Below are 21,778 nucleotides of genomic sequence, written 5' to 3' on the forward strand. Positions count from 1 at the left end.
TTCAACCTTCCTTACCCCAGTAGATGCTACAGGCAGAGGATTGGCAGTATAAAGGCTTCTTTTCCCATCGTAAACAGGTCGGCGGTCCCCAAATATAGTGACTTTGAAATGCTGAACCATGGAATCAACAACCTCCCTAGGGTAAAAATAAATAAAAAATAAACTGAATTGATAATTGTTCAGATTTAGAAAAATGAGTTTGATACAAACATAACTGAGCAATTGCACAGCTATATTTTTTATATACATGCACCATTTTAAAGGAGAATTTACCATACAATGCATCCTATTTAACTGACTCAAAATAATATGTTCCCATGCTTGAGAAAGGCTTAGATTTGAATCATTTTAACAAACACTTACCCCTGTCACTGTATGCTGCCATGAAAGTAGGGCTGCACCAATTCTATAATTGTTGGAAGCACCTGAATATGGAATGCACCTCAAAAGATTTGCCTGAATACCAAAATCATTTCAAACCTTACTTTTGGATATTCACACAAAAAAAATTCACATAAAATTTTTTTTCATGAACTGTGTATTAAAAAATGTCACATTCAATTGTCCAGAGCTTCAAACCCACATTAGCCAAATTCCGGAAATGGTGCATGTGTACATGAACACTTGATAGTCTACTTTGTGGCTTGAGTACAAGGTTTTGAATTTCAATTTGCCAGGAAAAGCAGCAGCAATCAAATATAAAGAAGTGGGAAGTAACCCTCATCATTCACCCCAAAATGCGGTTGCCTAGCGCTTGTGGTCATTCCTGGCGTTGAGATAACCACTGATTTTCCATTTAAACATTTGGTTGCCTGTCTTTTGGATTTATCTTTGGATCTATTCTGCTTATGTTTCATATTTACCTTATGTGTTGTGAACTTGATGTTCAGTCTAAACAAGTCTTGTAGTAATTGAAAAATATGGGGAAATTTTTTTTTAGCATGCATTCTGTTTGGGAAAAAAAACTACATTTTTTGCCAGAAAAAAAAGGAATAAAGTATCCCTTGACTTCTACATTAACCAATCAAACCATCAGTGCCCTCCCTCCATCTATTTAAGGAGTTTTCCGAGCATCCTGTTTGGAAGAAATTGTTAACATAGGAGTATTTTCCATTTTTTTGTTGTTACCAAACAATAAATGCACTATATATAAAGGGAAGCTCAAAAATATGATTTTAAATATTGAGATTAGTGGCTGTCCAAATAATTAAGATGGATGAATGGCCCTTTTCTAGCCATGCACTTCATTTTAAGAGATAATTACTGCAAGGTCTGGCAGGACTTCTGTCAACCCCTAGATGCAACATTCTATAAAATCAAGCATACTCTGGAAAACACCTAGCTCTTCACCTATATATTCTTTGTGGAATACCAGGGATATACATAGCTAAGCAAATAATTATAAAATTCCAACCACAGAGGCAATGGTGCATAGTGTGGTTTTACACAGCTTGATATAAAACCATTACCCATCACCCAAAATGACAACTGTTTTGCACCTGGAGGGTTTGTGTTACTCATGTGATTTAAAAAAGTGTAATAAAAAGGAGACATAGGGCATTCATATTTGACCTTTGATTTCAATACACAAGCATTGGTGTGAAATGTATTTTGTAAACATTTTTATGTCTTCCCTGTGTCAGAGTGGGTTTCCTTCAGATACTCCAGTTTATTCCTATACTCCAAAAAATATACCAGCCTCTGAAATAATTGACCTTACACTTTATTACCTTAGATTGTAAGCTTCATTGAGGCAAAAGCTGAAGTGAAAAATGTATCTCTTTAAATCTACATAAATATGTTGATGCTATATAAACAGCATCAATAGACTTTTTAAAAAACATTTTCAGAAATGACTTTGAGTTCATAAATTTGTATATAAATGCATATTTCTTAACTAAAGAGGCAGTACATCTCAATATGCAACTTTCTTTCTACATGAGCAAAATGCATATTTCATAAAGCAAATATAAAAACAAGATGACTTGGCAAATTTAAATGCACATCTGACTGAGTAAAGCAATGTTAATACACTCTCAACATACAAAGTCTAGTTAGGAACCAGGATTGTAATATATACTTATCCATCACTGTTGTACATAAACTGCACACTGAGAAAGTCTTGGTATAAGAGAGGTTATTTCTTTCACCAGCTGTACCTGTTGACTCTGCGAGGGCATTTATCAGGCTTAATATCCACCTCATAGAGGTAGACATCAATCTTTGGAATTTCCACCTGGAAACAGTTGGCCAGCAGCTTGATGGGTTTTCCCATGGTGCCATATCCAGGCCGTCTGGGCACCATGAAGAAGGGCTGAGCCCCCACGGGTCCTGTAATAGATTAAATAGATGTCCTCTTTTAGATTTGATTTCTTATTATTAAAAGGATAACATTCATTAATAAACATTAACATATACTGCAAACAAACATGTAGAGACAGGAGAAGAGCCCACAGAGACAGGTTATAGACAGTGAAATAGTACACTAAAAAAGAGAAGTTGGGAGAAAGAAGATACTGGTAGCAAAACTTAAATGTGCTAACATATTGAAAAAAATAGGTACATAGACATATCAATTCCTGAATACTGTATACCACCCATATCAAACTGTTACACAAATATATGCAGCTCTCTCTTTTTCTTAAGGGAAAACTATACCCCCGAACAATGTAGGTCTCTATAAAAATATATTGCATAAACAAGCTTATATGTTCATCTGCTTCATTTAAATAAGCTATTTTCATAAAAATATACTTTTTTAGAAATATGTGCTATTGGGTAATCCTAAATAGAAAACTGGCATTTTAAGAATTAAGGGCCGCCTCCTGGGATCATAGGATTCATGGTGCATACAAACATGTTAGGCCACATCAGCCAATTAATGGACAGAGTTCTGTCTTTTGCTTCCATACTTCTTCCTGTTACAGTTAGAGCTGCATTATTTCTGGTCATGTGATGACAAAATGTGACAAAATGGTGGCTCAAGGGAAAAGTAATGTATTTATTCCAGTTTGGCAAGATACTTTAGGTCACTTAACATAATATAAATGATCTGTTGGGTAAGTATTCATTCTGTGGGTATAGTTTTCCTTTAAGAAACAATACAATACAAGGATGGAAAAATTTTAGGAAATGGTTTCTGCACACAGATTTGCAACAGGCACGTGATGTATGATAGCTGATAGATGCATGGTGTGGCAATTTTATACTGCATGTGCAATGCAGTATAGAAAATAGAAGCCAAATACACTGTGAAAAGTGAACCTGTGCGTAACCCATTTAGGCACCATTACACTTTCTTTTTTGTAAGCAGTTTGTATTTTCTGCATAGAAACCCATATGGTAGTGAAAAATATTATTATGTCTTAAAATTAAATAACTAAAAATTATTCAGAAAGCCTTATGCTTGTTTGACAATACAAATGAAGGAAAGAAAAGCTAACCTTCTGGCAGAGAAAAAAATGCTAAGGCTTGGGGGCAATGCAAGGTTGTTCAGGATTTAGGAATAAAAAATTTGGATCAGGCAAACAATTATGAAAGCAACTGAACATTGTATATTAATGACTAATTTCCCTTTAAAATGTATTTTAGAACACTATAAGCTCACAAAATTGTCAAAATCATATTCTGAAAATGAACTACTTAGAAAGAAAATGCAAATTCATTTTATTTCCTGTAAATGTGATATAAAACAGAAGAAGTCAGTTACATAGATCTTGTGTTTAAATGTATTCTTGTTATTTGGGACTGCCCCTTTAGGGGAAGAAATTCCTTCAAGTGGGCCTCAGATTTATGCATAGATATTTTAAGATTCAGTCTGTAAATTTTGGGAGTGAAGGCATAGGACACATTGCTGAAAAATGAGCTCATAAAGGGGGGTCTTGATGCGTTAAAGGCAGACTGGAATTTCCTCTGAATAGACCTGTGCTTTTAACCAAAACTTCTTGTTTAAAAGGGGTTTTTTTTCCGCCCACTTCTTTCAGGAACCACAGCATTCAAACCACAATACACAAACTTTCTTAAAAACCAGCAGAAATATCTGTAAGTTACTAGGTATGGCCTGCCCATCAATGCCCTCTGTGGTAAAATGCTGTTTTAGTAGAGCCAGGCAGCAACTGCCTATCGCTGACTTTGATCTTCATGCCTTTGATGCCATGTAATCACACATGAACCAATTTGTGGGTTTCAAACACAAATGAAACTAGGCAGAAATCGATACTTTTGTGGTACAAATAACAACAGGTAATGTGGACAAATGCCAAGCACAATGCAAGCCATTAGAACACGAGGGTACTTGCTAACCAAAGGGCATATTTCTGCCTGAAGAGCTGCCAATAATGCAGCTTTTTTCTTGCAGTTCCTTAAGTGTTTAATAATAAAGCTGGAGGTTGGGGGGGTATGGCACAAAAATCCCTTTTAAAGCAACAACTGGCCCTCCAATCTCAGCTACAGCATGAATAGGATATAAAACAATGTGGAAAATATGTTATTTTTCTACACTTAACTGAACAATGCTCTCATTAAAGGTGTCTTAAAATACATTTATACATATATGTAGCTGAAAAAAAAAAACTGATGGTAATTTATGTAAAAGCAAAAGTAATCTTTTATATATTTTGCCTTAAAAATTGCCCCTTTAGCGTTGCTGGTAAGGATGTAGTGTCAGTAAGCTCTCCTGTTTTATCCCATCCCCCTACTCCCCTACCACACACACAGTTCACTTCCCTTTCATAAGCAAAATGAACTTTCCCTGATCCTGGCCTCAAATGCCTTCTGCGCAGAGAGGGGAATCAGTGAACCATAATGAAGCAAGTGTGCTGGATCCCATGCTTTGCCAGAGCACATCTAACATGCCACTTTATCAGAGCATCAAAACCTTCCCTGCCAGCAAGGTCACCAGTGACTAACTGGGGCTTCCCTCATTCAGCAGGCGTTGCCTACGGTCCAGTTAGGTTTTTTGTTTTTAAATGCATTACATAAAATATATATATATATATTTATTTTTTTATAAAAAATAAAATTGGAGGGTATCTCAATTAGAAAAAGGTAACACTCACACACAAAATAAAAGTATCCTTTATGCAGCCATAAAGGTTGAGTAGAATCCCCATTTAAAAATTTTTAGGGGGACCAAAAAGTTTCTAGGTTAATTGGGTGTTAATAAAAATTCTTTTTAAATACAAAAGGGTTTAAAATACTCTCTCTGGAGATATAAGGAACTTCAGTACTGAGATTAAGTCTAAAGGTGGCCATACACAGGCCGATTCTAGCTGCCAATATCGGGAGAAGATCCGCTTGCTTGGCGACTTTGCCAAGCGAGCGGATCTTAGCGTGTTTGGCTACCTTCAGTCTGGCTCACTAACCACCCGGTCACATACATAAGTGGAATGTCATGAAATGTATTAAAATGGAGTTGACTTTCACATAATTTGGAGAATTCTGAATAATGGGTTCCAGATAACAGATCCTATACCTGTATTCCTTTCCAACTGTGTTACTGGTTGGTATAATGAGCCTTTTCTACTAATTGTGCAGATTGATGAGAAAAACAAGGCTGCTGCCAACACACCAACATTTTTTGACTACTGTAACAAATTAATAAATGAAATACCACCTGGAACAGTTGAACTTTTGGAATGTCTTTTTGGGATTTCTCTATCTAAAATGCTAAACAAGAAGGAAGAATGAGAGCATTGGACAAAGATGGTGACTGCCAACTGCAGTTCTTGGAGCACAATAGGTGAATAGCTAAATTGGGGAAATGAATGTGGTTGTGGGGTTGGGGGTAAATAGAAAAATATTGCAGGGGTATGGAAGGACTGGATGGAAGGATGGATTCCAGCAAAAGGCAGAGGGGCAGCTGTAAGATGCCATAGTCAGTCACTGTTTAGTCAGCTGGTGGGGCTGTTTGTGCCTCTTCAAGGGCTACTTCTTTAAGTAAAATTAGCTCCCTCTTTAAAGCCTTAAATCTTTTTTGCAATAAATACTGTATAATACAAAATGCCATGCTGCACTTTGAGGACTTTAATAGTAACTTTAATAGTGATGACTAACTGCGATGAGGCTACATCTGATTCATTTTTCAAATATTCGTTAGTGAATCATGTTCTTCCCAAGTAAGTGATGCTGGTAAATATGGTCTGGAAGAAAAGCTTCTGTTTTTACAAGCAAGTGCTCGCACAAGCTGCTTTCTCAGGGGCGCAGGAATGAGAGAAGCAAAGAGCAATGTTTAGCTCTGAATAAGACACTGAGTGATGGAGAGCATGGAGTGAATGTTTCTATCACTGATAAAATCAGAGAGGGCTTTGTGAGCGCCGTACCCACACACTTGGATCTCTAGCAGCAAAACACAATCAGCAAGCAGCATCACACCAGCAGCTGGCAAACTATCTACCTAAGGATGTAGCATACAAGGAAATTTAGTCCTGAAACAGCTGGAAAGAGAAATAAAAACATAATTGGCGCCACCCACCAGAAAAAAAAAATGTCCCTCACAGCCCAGTGAAAAATGTATAAAGTGGTCCATAAACCTGTCTATTGAGGCAGCTTTTTTCCTGTATATCTCTATGGGAAGGGCAAGACACCTGAGGGACTGTGGCTTGGGTGACAGCTTTGGGGAGGGGGGCTCTTGGGTGCCTATATAATAGATTCTATACAGAAAACTCTCCTCAGCCACTGCCAGGCACTAAATCTGGGGGGGGGGGGGGGGGGGGGGGTTGAGGGCGATCCTGAGCTTTGGTAGCAGAACAGACATCACTTTCACATGCTGGGGTACACTTAAGGCGGGTACCTAGGGTGGCACCATACCTAAAACAACCCTGGGGAAGGGGTGACAGATGCACAGGGAGTGCTCTGTGTCATGCACCACCACCTGCAAGTAAACACTTTTTATATGCTGGATTAAAAATATGTTGGCCAACTATGCTTTATAAGAATAAAATATGAATATAGGCATAGGAGCTGTTATCCAGAATGTTTGGGACCTTAGGTTTTCCCAGATAAGGGGTATTTCCATAATTTGGATCTTTATATTTTAATTCTACTAAAAATCATATAAACATTACTTTAACCCAACAGGATTGTTTTGCCTCAAATAAGGATGAATGTATCATAGTTGGGACCACGCACAAGGTGCTGTTTTATTATTACAGAGAAAAAAATGTTTACATTTGAATGGAGTATGTGGGAGACGGCCTTCTCTTAATACAGAGTTTTATGGATAATGCGTTTCAGGATATGGGATCCCAAACTCGTACTGGTCTTATTTACAATAGCTTGGTCCCAAAAAGTCTTACTGCATAGACCTGCATCCTATTAATAGGATGCACAAATTGTGGCGAATATTTTGAAACTACACAATGGAATACAGGAGGGTAAACAAACCAGCCGCCCATAAAATGGCAAAAGAGATAATCCAGAGGTTTCCAGAGATGTATACCTCTGTGGGAGGGAGGGCAAAACACAATCTCTCCCCCCCATATAAAGTGGTATGTTTCACTTGAAAATTAAATGTTGTTGTTTCATAGACAGAGCACACAAAATGGCAAGTAACACATGTGCACATCCTGCCCAAACTACATGTAGGCAGACATCTGTGATCATACAAAAACGTGAATCTAGCGACAGGAGGAATAATAACCAAAGGTGCGGGATCTATTATCTAAATTTAATGGCAGCAGAGGGGTTTGAAATACGATGTCTTTCTGCAACTTGGACCGCAAATCATACCTCCCAACATTTAAAAATATAAAGAGGGACAAAAAGGAAAGCTACTCGTAGAGCGGCAAAAAATGTTTGTCTGCGCCCATTTTGTGACCACACCCCATAAATACCACTCCCATTTTCCAAATTTTGGTAGGGTAAGTGAAGTTTAAATGTCAATATATCGATCAATTTTGATATATTGAAGTTTGAAGGAATGTGGAGGTGAACATATGATGCTGCGTGCACCCCTCTGATAAACTTCCAACAAGTGTGCTGGAAATCCACTTTATTTAAGTAAAGTTTGAATACATTTCTGGGGGCTTTGTGTTCTTGTTTTAGGTGTTTTTTTTACAGTTTTGTTAATGAAGGAGAAATTGCTCTTTAACCCTTTCCCTGCCAACAACGTAGGTACTACATTGTTTTAAAAAAAGCAGTTATCTGCCGACAACGTAGTACCTACGTTATTGGTACTAACGCGATTCTCTCTGCACCGGCGGCTTTTGCAGAGAGTCAGCTGTGCCCCCAGCCCCCTCGGCAATGAGCCAAGGGGGCTGGCAAGTCGGTCCAGCGATGCGATCGCAGCATGGACCTACAAGCAGCAGACATGATTGCATTGCGTCTGCTGCTTATCCTCTGTCTTCCCCTGCTCCTTGCCCCCCCAGCGCCGCCCACGCACTTCCTGTGCTGCGAGGGCTACAGAGAGGACCTCTGCCTGCAATCCCTGGGACCTTCTAATGGTAAGTGCTTTTTATTTTCCTAATACACACACTTACACACAATTTAGCACATATTTTTTTCCCATTTTGCACACTCTAGCACACTTAAGCATACTTATATACACACTTACACACTGTCACACAAATTTTAGATGTGTACACACATGTAAACACAATTTTTTTTTTTTGTTACTTTTTTTTTTACCCCTTTGTCTTTAGTTTTTTTCCCTAAAGCAAAAAGCTTTGCGGCTTGGTACTTTGGAGAAGAAAGACATGGGAACCCATTTTAGATTCGGGGGAATCTGTACTTTCCAAAAATATATGGCTTTCTGGGGTGAGTGTACTTTTTTTGTACCATTATCCCACATAAAGGGTGTAAATGTGTTGATTTTGCAGGAGCTGAAATGATAGATCATATGGGGGTATGTTCCCATTGGGGCCCCTACATGCCACATACTTATGTAAACCTATACATATTGGGCATCAAACTGTTCAGTGGACCCCTTGCGTTCAAATTCAGGGTGTTTTATCTTGGTACCTAAAGATATGTGGGAGATGAGATGCTGCAAACTGGAAGCTTTGAGAGGATTTTTGGAAATGTTTTTAAAATTGCCAACTTTAGGAAAGCTTTGCAGCTTGGTGCTTTGGAGTAGAAAGACATGGGTACCCATTTTGAATTCAGGGGAATGTGCACTTTCCACAAATATATGGCTTTCTGGGGTGAATGTACTTTTTGTAGCTTTATTCTACATAAAATGATGTAAATGTGTTGATTTTGCAGAAGCTAAAATGACAGAAATGACAGATCATATGGGGGTATGTTCACATTGGGGCCCCTACATGCCACATACTTAGGTAAACCTATACATATTGGGCATCAAATGGTTCAGTGGACCCCTGGCGTTCATATTTAGGGTGTTTTATCTGGTTACTTTATGACCTGTAGGAGATAAGATACTATAGTCTGGAAGCTTTGAAGCGATTTTTTAAAAATTTCACAAATTTTGATAAAAAAACTATAACTTTAGGAAAGCATTGCAACTTTGTAGTTTGGAATAGACTGACAGTTCTACCTATTATGGATTCCCCAGAATCTGTTCTTTCTAAAAATGTATAATTTTCTGGCATAAACCTTCTGTTAGTGGAATTTTTGGCCTTGAAATCTAAAGTATGCAGCATTCTGGAGCAGTGCTTTGGAAATTTGGAAGTGTACTGCTGGGAGTTTTTGACCTATACAAGTGAGAAATCTCCATAAAACTATATATATTTGGTATTGGCACGTTCAGGAGACATGGGACTTTCCAAATCAGTTGTATTTTCATGCATAAACTAATTTTTGTTTCTGGTGTATGTGTTTATATTATGTAAAATATTATTTGTTTTCATTTTTTAGACATTTAGAAGCCTATATCTTTTTACAGAATTGGAATTACACAAAAATTCTACCTTATTTTAAAAGCTTATGTTGTCCTGAAAAAAATATATATATTGTTTTCTTGGGTAAACTAAAAGTGCCCCGAGGAAAGGCCCCTAGATTAAAACAGTGCAAAATGTTCAAAAACTGTCTGGCAGTAGAAGTTCCGCTTTGTCCAAAACTGCTGGCAGTGACTGTGAAGTATTCTGGGTTCTAATTAAGTTTGAGAAACTTTGCATCTTTTTTTGCGAACAGTGCATTCAGTGCAGGAGATCAAAGGGAAAAGAGGGACTTTTCAATTAGAATCCGGGACTGCAGGCTGAGCTGTCAAAATCAGGACATTTGGAAGGTATAGTCAATAACTTGTGACTTTTTACAAATGTTTAATAAAAAGAATTAAAAAAAAAACACAGTACTGCTTTGCCACCAATATGCATGTATGCACTTTAATTACCGTCAAGTACAAGGCACTGTTTTATTATTACACAGAAATCAGTCAAAAAACAATTGTCCCATGTTTAATACGCTCTGGAAAAGAGATTGCTTGAAGTCCCTGAATTTTGTAGTAATTAACATGAAAAACTAGCGTAGACATTGCCCAGAAGCAAGAAGAAAGTTTCACAGATAAGAAGGGAAAAAAGAGTAATATCATGGGAACCCTTAGTAATGCTATAAATAAGTTATGTTATCTTCACCCTGAGGTTCTCCAGCACTGGCTGTCCCTGGGGGGACGCTGGAAATGAAATTTAAGCAACAGCTAATGAAAGATGACATTATTATATATATTTAAATAATTGTGAGCAAAACGTAAATGCAAAAATAGAAAGGTTTATTACTCTACGTTTTGGTCTCACACAGAGTCTGGAGTTTAAATTCTTTAAATCCTAGGAGCGCTGTCATTGTTCCAGTGCATTTTTTGTACTAGCACCCAGATTTCGTTGCTGCAAATTATGGTGTGCACCCTATGGACTAATATATAATTATATATATTATATATATATATATATATATATATACACATAAATGTACAGGATATTCATTGCTCTTGTGTATTATATTATATAGTTAATAAAGTACCCCTATTTGAAAATATAAGGATATTATAAGATTTTATAATATTTTGTAAAATTCATGCATTTCTGAGGTGACTTCTAATAACCTCATATTTTACTACATGGGGTCATTATTTATTGTGATACACAAATCTCAGTGAGTCATGTGACAGAAATTACATCACTAACTACCAAGTATAAATAATAACATAACTAAGCACCATTTCTAAGGATAGAATTTACAGGATATTCATGGCTTTTGTGTATTACAAATAAATACAATACTGTTAGCATATTACCATTTGAGTTCACTGGATAAAGCCTGGACATTAAAGGCCAACACCATAATTGGTATGAAATACTAACTCAAACAACTTACTTGTACACGTATGAGATTCCCTAAACCGAAAACCCATAATCCAGAAACTATCCATATTTGTTGCAAATCAATCCTATTGGGTTTATTTAATGTTTAAATTATTTTTAGCAGGCTTAAGCTGTAGCCATCTAATTTAAGGAAAGACACCTTATCCAGAATACCCCAAGTATCAAGCATTGTGGATAACACATTCAATATCTGATGTTGATGCAAATGAAGTGTACTACAAGGTTATATATTTAGCTGACAGTAGTTGCATACTGATGGGCATGTCTAATGATATCAACATGCTCTTCCCAGCAAAGGAGTGTTGAGTCATATGGGGTGACTAATGCAGCTTATTGTTACTCTAGACTTAAAGTTATAATTCCAACCATACCTATCATGGAGAGACACCCTACTTGTGTTAACAAAAGACAGCTGTTAGCAAGAAAAATATTTTGGACGCAACAATGTTTATTAATCCTTTACCTGCCAAGCATGTAGGTACTATATGCTTGCAGTAAAATAATGCTCTAACTACCAAGCATGTAGTATCTTTCTTCTTGGGCAGATAAAGGTTTCTCTCTGCATTAGTGGCTTTTCCACCTCTGCATAGAGTCTGGAGCCATGAGAGCCCCCTAGGGAACAAGGCTATTAGGGCTGTCATGTCGTTTCTGCGATGCAGTTGTTGAAGGGCTGACCTCCACCAGCCTATGCGATCACACTTCTGCTGCTTTGCCTGCCTTCATCTTTCCCCTAGCAATGCCCATTGACTTCCTGCTGCATAGCACTCTGCAAAAACAGGTTTCCATGACTCCTCCAGCTGTAAGATTTTCCCTTCAGCTTCAAACATAAGCGGCCTTTATTTACACACTTATATATTACATTACATTAACAATTATTTATAAAGCGCCAACATATTCCGCAGCGCTGTACAATAAGTGGGTTACATAAATTGGACATACAGAGTAACATATAAAGCAATCAGTTACCGATACAAGAGGTGAAGAGGGCCCTGCCCAAAAGAGCTTACAATCTACAAGGAGAAAGGGTTGAGACACAAGGTGTGGGAATGGGCATGACCAGAGTTGTGAGAGGTGTGGCACAGGGTGTTGCTAAACTAGATTAGGGTAAGCTTCTCTGAATAAATGTGTTTTTAGAGATCTCTTGAAGGCAGAGAGATTGGGAGAAAGCCTGACAGTTTGTGGGAGCGAATTCCAGAGAAGGGGGGCAGCCCTTGCAAAGTCTTGAATGCGAGCGTGTGAGGAGGGAATGAGAGAGGAGTTGAGGAGCAGGTCAGTAGAGGAGCGTAACAAGTGGGTTGGATGGTATCTAGAGATGAGTTCAGAGATGTAGGGTGGGGCAGAGTTATGGACTGCTTTAAATGTGAGGGTCATTAGTTTGAATTTTATCCTGGATGGTAGGGGAAGCCAGTGCAGGGATTGGCAGAGTGGGATGGCAGAGGAGGAGCGGTTGGAGAGGTGTATGAGCCTGGCAGCAGTATTCATAATGGACTGGAGTGGGGACAGTCTTTGGAGGGGAAGGCCAATTAATAGGGAGTTACAGTAGTCCAGGCGAGATATTATAAGAGAGTGAATAAGAATTTTGGCAGCATCTTGGGTGATAAATGATCGGATTTTGGAGATATTTCTTAGGTGAAAGTGACATGATTTGATAAGTGATTGGATATGAGGGGTGAAGGACAGGGCAGAATCAAGGATAACCCCAAGGCACCGGGCCTGGGAAGATGGGGTGATGGCAGAATTGTTAACCGTTATAGATACCTCGGGAACAATGTGGGCGTTGGATGGGGGAAAGAGAACCAGTTCAGTTTTAGAGAGGTTTAATTTAAGGTAACGTTGGGACATCCAAGTGGAGATAGCGGACAGGCAGGAAGAGACGCGAGTTAGAAGCTTTGGGTTGAGATCAGGAGAGGAAAGATAGATCTGAGTATCGTCAGCATAGAGGTGGTACTGAAAGCCAAAAGAACTGATTATTTTGCCAAGTGAGGAGGTATAGAGAGAAAATAGTAAGGGGCCCAGGACAGAGCCTTGGGGAACCCCGACAGAAAGAGGCAAGGGAGAAGATGATTCCCCATTGTAAGAGACACTGAAGGATCGATCTGAGAGATAAGATGAAAACCAGGATAAGGCAGTGTCACGAAGGCCAAGAGAGCGGAGAGTCTGGAGGAGAAGAGGGTGATCCACAGTGTCAAAAGCAGCAGAGAGATCGAGAAGTATTAGTAGCGAGTAGTGTTTTTTGGCTTTAGCCGAAAGGAGGTCATTTGTTATACACTTACATACAACTTTTAGTAAAGATTAGTAAATTTGTTTGCTTTTTTATTTTGCACACTTATATAAACACATACACACACATTCGCACAACTTTTAGAAGCGTACACACATGTATATACAAACCTCAGCTTTTTTTTTTTTTTACTTCATTTTTTAAATGTATTTTACCCTTTTGTCTTTTGGCAGAGTGACTATTGGATCAGGCATTTTGACCATTAATTACACCGTTGAATCATTTTGCTATTTGATTGATTTGCACAATTATTATTCCTTATGTGTTTTTTAGCATAGCCTTGAAGTTTGTTACTTTGGTGTATAAAGGTGCCTTTACCCATGCTGGATTCATCACATATATGGTTTTCTGGGAATCTCTGTACATTTAGGGGTCTTACAGTATATAATATGCAGTTGGGGCTTTGTTTGCAAAAGCATGAACATTTATATGCACCATTTTCATTTGGGGTCTGTACATATATACTTTGGTATATCTATGCATATTGGGCATCAAACTCTTCAATAGACTTCTGGCGTTCATATTTAGGGTGATTTGTTTTTGTATGTAAGAAATGTACGAGATTAACGTAGCAAACTGCAACATTTTTGTTTAACCATTTTGGATTCACCAGAATATGTACTTTCCAAAAATATATTGTTTTCCTGGATCACCATAATTTTTTTCAGCTCTTGCCACAAATAAACTCGTGGTGCGTTTATGAAAAAGTGTAAATTTGTAAGCCATGAAATTAGTATGCACAAGATATATTTTGGGGTCTCTAACATGCCATGTATTTAGATAAACTTATACACATTGGGCATCAGAGCTGTTGAGTAGACCCCTGAGGTTCAAATTTAGGAAGTTTTATCTTGGTACCTAATGATAATGATACGTGGGAGATAAGATGCTGCGCAGAAGAAGCTTTGAGGAAAATTGCCAACTTTAGGAAAGCTTTGCGGTTTGGTACTGTGAATTAGAAAGATGTGTACCCAATTTGGATTCGGGGAAATCTTAAAATATTTTCCAAAACATTTTTTACTAGGGTACACTGACTTTATTTTAGCTTTACCCCACATAAAATGATGTAAATGTGTTGATTTTGAAGAAGCTGGAAATATATCTTCATCTTAGGGCCTCTACATGCCACATACTTAGGTAAACCTATGCATTCATGTTTAGGATGTTTTATCTAATGATATGTGGGAGATAAGATGCTACAAATTAGATTCTTTGAGGTGATTTTTTGAAATAATATCTAATCCGCCAGCTTTAATAAAGCTTTGCAGTTTGGTACTTTGAATTAGAAATATGTGTGTACCCATTTTGGATTTGGGGGAATGTCTACTTTCCAAAAATATTTGGCTTTATGGTCGAAACTTTTTTGTAGCTTTACTCTTCTCACAGTAGCTGAAGTGACATAAATGATTGACCATATGGAGTGTCTTCATCTTGGGGCCCCTACATACCACATACTTTGGTAAACCTATACACATTGGCCATCATGTGTGAGATAAGATTCTGCAAATGGAAGCTTTGAGGAAATTTTTTAAAAAAAATTAAAAACTGATAACTCTAGGAAAGCACTGCAACTTGGTAGTTTGGAGTAAAGAGACATATTTACTAATTTTGGATTCATCAGAATTTGTTCTTCCCAAAAATGCATGGTTTTCTAGGGTGAACCTACTGTTAGTCAAATTTTTGGCCTTGAAATCTGAAGTATGCAGATTTCTGGACCAGTGCTTTGAAATTTGGTAGTGTACCAATGAAAGTTTTGGGTGAGAAATCCATGAAACTCCATAAAACTATAAATATTTGGTATTGGTATGTTCAGTACATGGTACTTTCCAAATCAGTTGTATTTATTTGCATAAAATAAATGATGTCTCTGATATGTGTTTACATTATGGATTTTTTTTTATTTTTTAGCTATTTAGAAGGATATATCTTGTTACAGAAATGAAATTATACCAACATTCTAGCATATTTTAAAACCTATAAACTTAAGTACCCCCAGTAAAGGCCCCTAAAATGAAGGAGCACAAAATGTTCAAAAACCGTCAATAGAAGTACAACAAATACACTGCCAGTGAAAGTGGTAAAGGGGACCTTAACTAAACATTAAATCAGTGTTTGTTTTTAAGAATCAGACCCAGAAAACATAAAGGAATAAACAATGTAACTGAAATTAGGTCCCCAAAGGTCTTTTCAGGAGTCAGGGCCAAGAGTGCAGAGAATACAAACCGTCAAATACTACTTAATAGCAATTATATGTACAAATATAGAGAGAACCCCTTAATTAGCAATTGTACAGTTGACAGAAAAGCTGTATTAAACGGCTAGATCAGGCATATGGTAGATTAAGGATTATTGGACTTGGATTATTGACAATTTTGTCAGATGAAAGGCAGTGAAGAGGAGTAGCATTCCTGCATTATATGTTGTGAAAAATGTGTAATATAAGCATATTATAGGTTTTAGGACCATATATACATACATATAAAAGAATGAGGCTGAAGGCCAAGAGCTTTTATACAGGTCATGAAACACCCCCTTCCCTTGTGGCATCAGCTCCACAGTCTGGGAACCACTGCCTTATTTGATGCATTACTTTGTTCTCAACAATCAGCAGCATAAATGCAAAGGAAAGTGGAAGCAGGAGACTTTTACAGCTGTGGTGAATCTTTTGCTAGCGCTAGGGCACAAGACAACTACTATATATTTGTTATTATGGTGCCAAGTTGACTATTAATGGACTACTGACAATCATGGTTAAGGAAAGGAAATACTTATTTATGTCAGTTATCCAACACAGGTAACACTTTGGCAACTTGTTTTTTATTTGCAATGCTTCCAATGGGGTTTAAACAAAGAAGCATTTTGTAGTCTACCTACAGTTCAATACACAGTCTATAGCCAAATGATTAAGTGCAACAATACATTTTGGAAAAAAAAAGAGAAAAACAAGCAATGCCCCTTTGTTGGATGTGTATTTAGCAGGAAAAAAATGAGAAATGACAGGGACTAATGGGGTATAGTTGCAGCACCAAAAAAAAGTCTAACTTTCCTCAAGCTGTTGGACTACACTCTGCTAATCTTTCCACAGCTACCTCTGCAACAGTTAGACATTACCACTATACACTATCAAATCAATTCCAGAGGTTCCAGAATGCAGAATGCTGTTGACAGAATGTTGAGTTAACAGAACAGCAAACTATTCCTCACCTGCGGTTCCGATTTCCATTCATGGAGGTCAATGGACGCTTCACCGAATCTGTAGCTCCCAATGAGGAGTAGAAAAGAGATGGCAAAGAGTTCCTCTTGTCTCCTGGAGTACCCTAAGCACTGGGGCCTACTGCCCCCAAAGACAAGACCCTTTTGAGCCACCAACAACCAATGGCACTGAGCTTTTGCAGGCAGATAGAGGAAAGCTAGTTGGCAGTGTAGTGTAGTAGTCACTCTAAGAATGGGGCTCTCTCTTGGCTTCTCCTGCTGGCTTGTCACACAACTCCACAGCTGGGGGGGATTTAGTCACCTGGCTGCCTGTTTTCACAACAGGAGTTTGTGATAAGAGCTTGACAGCTGAGCAGCAATTGGCTGGAATGAACAAGTGGGAGGGGAGAATGGATAGCAGCGCAATGGCGGTTGCCTTGGTGATTGGCTGAGTCACCTCCAAGTCCTCATCGCTTACTTCCACCACACTGGCCTGAGTGGGGAACCCCAAAAGCTGGTTGGCTGACTCATACTCCAGCGACCGGAGTGAGAGCTTCTTGTGCACCCCACTGCCGCCCCTGATTGGTTACCTTTTTGCCAGAGTGTTAATTTTCAATGAAAGCCAACAAGCGATTGGCTGACTTCTTCCAACACCTCAGCGGAGTAAGAGCACCTGGTCGCTATTGGCTGCCGAGGAGTATGGGGGTCCTCCTGTTGACAGGGCAACAGCTAGGAGTTTATTGGTGAAGTTTTCCGTCCACGTCAGCCAAACAAATTATGTTATCTGCCTCTGATGGAGCAGCAGCCACTGACTTCGCCCGGTCCTCCTGTCTCCTCCACTACTGAGGAGGAGTGAGACTCTGATGCCTGCACCCTCCCACTCAGGCCGGACATGACGCCGGGAGTAACGGTAGCTGCTAGTTCCTAGTTGCTAATGGCGAGTGACATCACAAACACGTGAAGACGTGGCGACGTCTCCAACACGTAACATTCGGCGCCTTCTTCAAACGCCTGTATAAGTAGCTTATGGGTGAGTTCGCTCCTCAGTGGTTACTCGGGGATGCTATGGAGAGAATGGCTTGTTAAAGGTAGTGGCACAGCGTGCTATTGAGTGAGTATTGGGTTGCGCTGGGAAGCATTATTTGTTTTCTTGGGATAGGATTAAATGCAGGAGTTTATTCAGTTCTTGCCTGAATACTGGGGCTCTTGCTGTTCAGTGGAGGCTGTGGATCTTTTACACACTTGCTATTCTCTGTAAGGAGTGTGCCCTTAATATTAGGGGGTTGTTGGAGCCTGCTTATATGTGGAGTGCTTGTATTTCTTGCTTTAAGGGTGCTGATGAGTTTTGGGGTGTGCGTTTTGTTGGTTTTTTTTTTGGGGTTTTGATTTTTTTTTCGGTTATGTTGACATGCTGCACAATTCTGAGCTATGGGGAAGAGTTTTGGAGAGTTAGATAATTTTGGGGGTGGCTTTTTTTTTTCTATTAGGACATTTAGAGCCTAGTAGGCGCCTTCTTCACTTGGCTATATAAACAGAACACAGTCCAGCTCTTAGTGGTTACTGGTGGATGCCTGGAGAAGAACACTTCACTGAACGCAGGAAGTGCTTTTAGCTCTTTTGAGTTGAAATGATTCGCTTTTGTAGGTGTAGAATAAAATCTGTATTCACTTTTCCTTGTGGGATCTATCTGTACATTTGGAAAAAAGATGCACTTGCTGTTGCTGGCTATAGCTGTATGTACACTTGCTGGTCTCTGTATGGTGTGTGTGCCCTTAATATAAGGGGTTATGTGTCAAGTGGTTTTATTTATTGGTGTAATAGATGCTCTTAAGTTTTTAAGTGTGTGTATTTTTGTTTTATTGAAGTGGGTTTTTTATTTTTTTTGTGTATTCTGACATTTTCAGGTGAAGGTGGGTGGATGTGCTGCAAATGTGTGAGCTATAGGGATGAGTTTTGGAATTTGCTTACATTTTTGGTGTGTTGCATAATTTTAGGGGATGGCTGAATTTTTTTTGAGGGGACAGGTTTTTGTGTGCTTAGGCATAATTCTGGTGTGTGTGTGTGTGCGCCCAGGAACGGACTTTCCTTGTCACATGACCATACTTTGGGGCGGGCTGATCGGGCCTGGATGGGATGCCACCTGGAGCGTTTGAAAGATGTGCGATGTCTGCGACTGTTGCAGTAACCGGAAGCAGCTGTTACCATGGAAATGTGATGCTTCCAAACAGCTCCATGCACTGTTCAGTAACAGGACCTGGGAATGTGTGAGGTTTTTGTGGTACCGGACTGGCTACCTACCTCCCTACTAACTTACTTACCACACATACTTGCCGCAGTGTGAAAACAAGTAGGATCTATCCTACATGCACTATATTTTATATTTCCTATGATTATACATTTTCCAACTAGAATATAGTCCAACTATATAAAAAAAAGTCTATTTCCTTATATGTAAAGGTACACTGTTCCATTACCAACTAGAAACTAGATATATCTGACCATATTATCTAGTTTCTATTACTGTTCCTTTTCCCACTAGATGTTAGCAAAACTATACTGAATGATCTATTTCCTAATCTGTAAAGCTGCTTTGTTCTATTACCAACTAGGAACTAGATATGTCTGACCAAATTGTCTAGTTTCTATTACTGTTCCTTTTCCCACTAGATTTTAGTCCAACTATACTGAAAGATCTATTTCCTAGTCTGTAAAACTGCTCTGTTCCATTTTCCACCGGCCGGAAGCTTTCGCTGGGAATAGATATTTACATGTCACATCCATGTTCCATTTACTTCAGATTTGGTTTGCGAATCTTTATAAATTTGATTCGTAAAGGCTTACGTTTCGCGCATGCATAAAACCCCTCCGCGAAGGATTCTGAAGTTAATGCGAGTGCTGCTGAATCGTTGGGAGATTGGAAGCCAGTGCAGCTCGCAGTCTCTTCCGTCTGCAGGAAAGGCTCTGTATGCACTACAGAGATCGCGAGTAGGCCCTTTCCTGCTTATGAAAGAGGCTGCGCTGTGTAGTTAACAGCTGGGCATTTTTTTTCCACAGCAGTGTGGACTCAATTCACTGACCACCAGAGTGTTAGTGGGGAGAATTTTTCAGATATGCCAAGGGATCAGACGGCAAGAAGGAAGTGAAAAAATAGTGAAGACCATAAAAACAAGCAAAGTGAGGCGGTTCTTGTAGGTAAAAAAAAAATACAGCAGATATATTGGCAAGTATGATATCAAGTACATAAACCTTGGCTGTGTATCACATGTCTTAAAAAGGAAGGTCATGTAAGATTTTGGTGTAGTTGCCTCCAGGTTAATGTAGTTAATTTTCTGTAGTGATCTTATTGGCATGTCTAGGAATAGTGTATTTATAATCCATTTCTGGCATGTCTGGGGGAAGGGTATTTCAGAAAATGAAGGATCCAAAGCATCAAAAGGTAGGTTCTTATACACAATTGAGGTTTCTGGGTTAAGCAACGAGCTTTCAAAAATGCTTGGAGTATGTCATACTGTCCAAAACAAAAATAGAGCTCTGTACCAGTGATTTTAAATGGGATGATTGATGGGGCATATATGGCAGGTGAATTCTTACTGAAGATTCTTAAAGATGATACTGGCATGGAAGACTGGGGTTAAGGCAGATGTAAGTAAGCAGGCTGCAAGAAGAAGTCAAGGGAAGGCACAAGCAATGTCAGTTACTTGTTTTGTTTATACAACGAACCTAAACCCGCACTCCGTCAGCTCTCCAATAGAAATTCACCGCTCGGTGCACAATGCTAGAGAGGGATCGGCACCCTCCCCACAGACTCCAAGCAAGCAGCAACGGCACTCAAGAGCTACATACGGGACTTGCCCTTAAAATATCCTTTATTGCGGAAATGCAATGTTTCGAGGCTAAGACAGCCCCTTTGTCAAGCATGTCAAGTTACTTGTTTTGTGCAATGAAATGTACTAAGCTGTAGCCAACTGTATAAGAACTACACTGCTTCACTGTAACTATTCTTGGTTTCTGCAGTGTGAGCCAGTAAGTTATGCTGGAAAAAAAAAACCTCTTGCACCCAGAGTTATAATGTATAGATATAAATGAATCACCCTTATATTACAGGGTCTCTTTCAGATTGCACTCACCTTCAATAATATTCTAAGATGCAAACTCAGCAGGAGCAAAGTTTGCCCAAATAAACATCATTAGATGTGTCAGACAGTCAACACGTACAAGTTTAGGCGTTGTTGGCCATATGCAGCATTAACTTGCATGCATCCACAGGAAGGTTTAAACTAACAAAACTTATACTAGCTGTGATGCCAAGCCTCACTTCATTCATTTTCAGGCCAACATAAATCACTTAAGATGATGCAAGATAGTCTTCAAGCTCTAATGAACCAAAGAGATAGTGGCAAGGAGCACATTTGCAGAGGAAATTACCATTGTTGTTTGGGTGTACAAATTCAGGTCAGGAAAAACCAGATTTCCGACTGTATGAGTTCTTTTGAAAGGAAGACACCACCCTCAGAAAGACCAGTTCCAAGACTCCTACACAGTTGTTTATTAACTCCCAAATTGATGCATACATTTTGCAATGTTTATGAACAGTGATGAAATTCTTCATCAAAGGAGAAACATAGGGGACAGACAAATACTAGAAAGAAATGGACCCAAGTTGAAATAAGTACACCCTGGTAATAGGAGTACAGTATTGTTAAGAACAAGTAACAAATGGGAGATTTTTTTTGTACTTTGGCATGATAAACAGACAGGGCTCTTTCCAATTGCCTTGTTTGATTTGTATGCAGTCAGGATGAGTATGTAAGGTGCTAGTATGTACTGAAACGTATTATAACTATGAACATTAATAAAATATGATATTAGATAAACTTGTTTGAAGAATTTGGCAAGTGTGATAACGGTATTGAAGAGCAGGTACCGAGAGTCAAAATAGACCCCAGGTACACAGAAGCCCAAACAGCACCCCACCGGCACAGTCAGTACTGTGACAATTATCTGCTGTACATAATTGCCTGTCTCACAAGAA

The 21,778-nt window shown here is 38.8% G+C and overlaps 1 protein-coding gene across 2 annotated transcripts in view; it reads right to left on the reverse strand.

Moving 5' to 3' along the window:
* The window catches only part of ago3 (argonaute 3, RISC catalytic component), a 42,470-nt gene extending 24,747 nt beyond the window's left edge, over nt 1-17,723 (reverse strand). The window contains exons 1-3 of one of the 2 annotated variants that reach the window (XM_004911571.4): nt 16,759-17,723; nt 2,160-2,331; nt 16-136 (exon numbers count right to left, since the gene is read on the reverse strand). In XM_004911571.4, the coding sequence (XP_004911628.1) occupies nt 16-136; nt 2,160-2,331; nt 16,759-16,777 (312 nt within the window). In that variant the 5' untranslated portion in view covers nt 16,778-17,723. The remainder of the gene's footprint in view (nt 1-15; nt 137-2,159; nt 2,332-16,758) is intronic. The other variant, XM_002936224.5, reaches the window with a different exon arrangement.
* Nucleotides 17,724-21,778: the final 4,055 nt, after the last annotated feature.

The sequence above is a fragment of the Xenopus tropicalis genome, chromosome 2, assembly GCF_000004195.4.
Source record: "Xenopus tropicalis strain Nigerian chromosome 2, UCB_Xtro_10.0, whole genome shotgun sequence".
NCBI lineage: Eukaryota > Metazoa > Chordata > Amphibia > Anura > Pipidae > Xenopus > Xenopus tropicalis.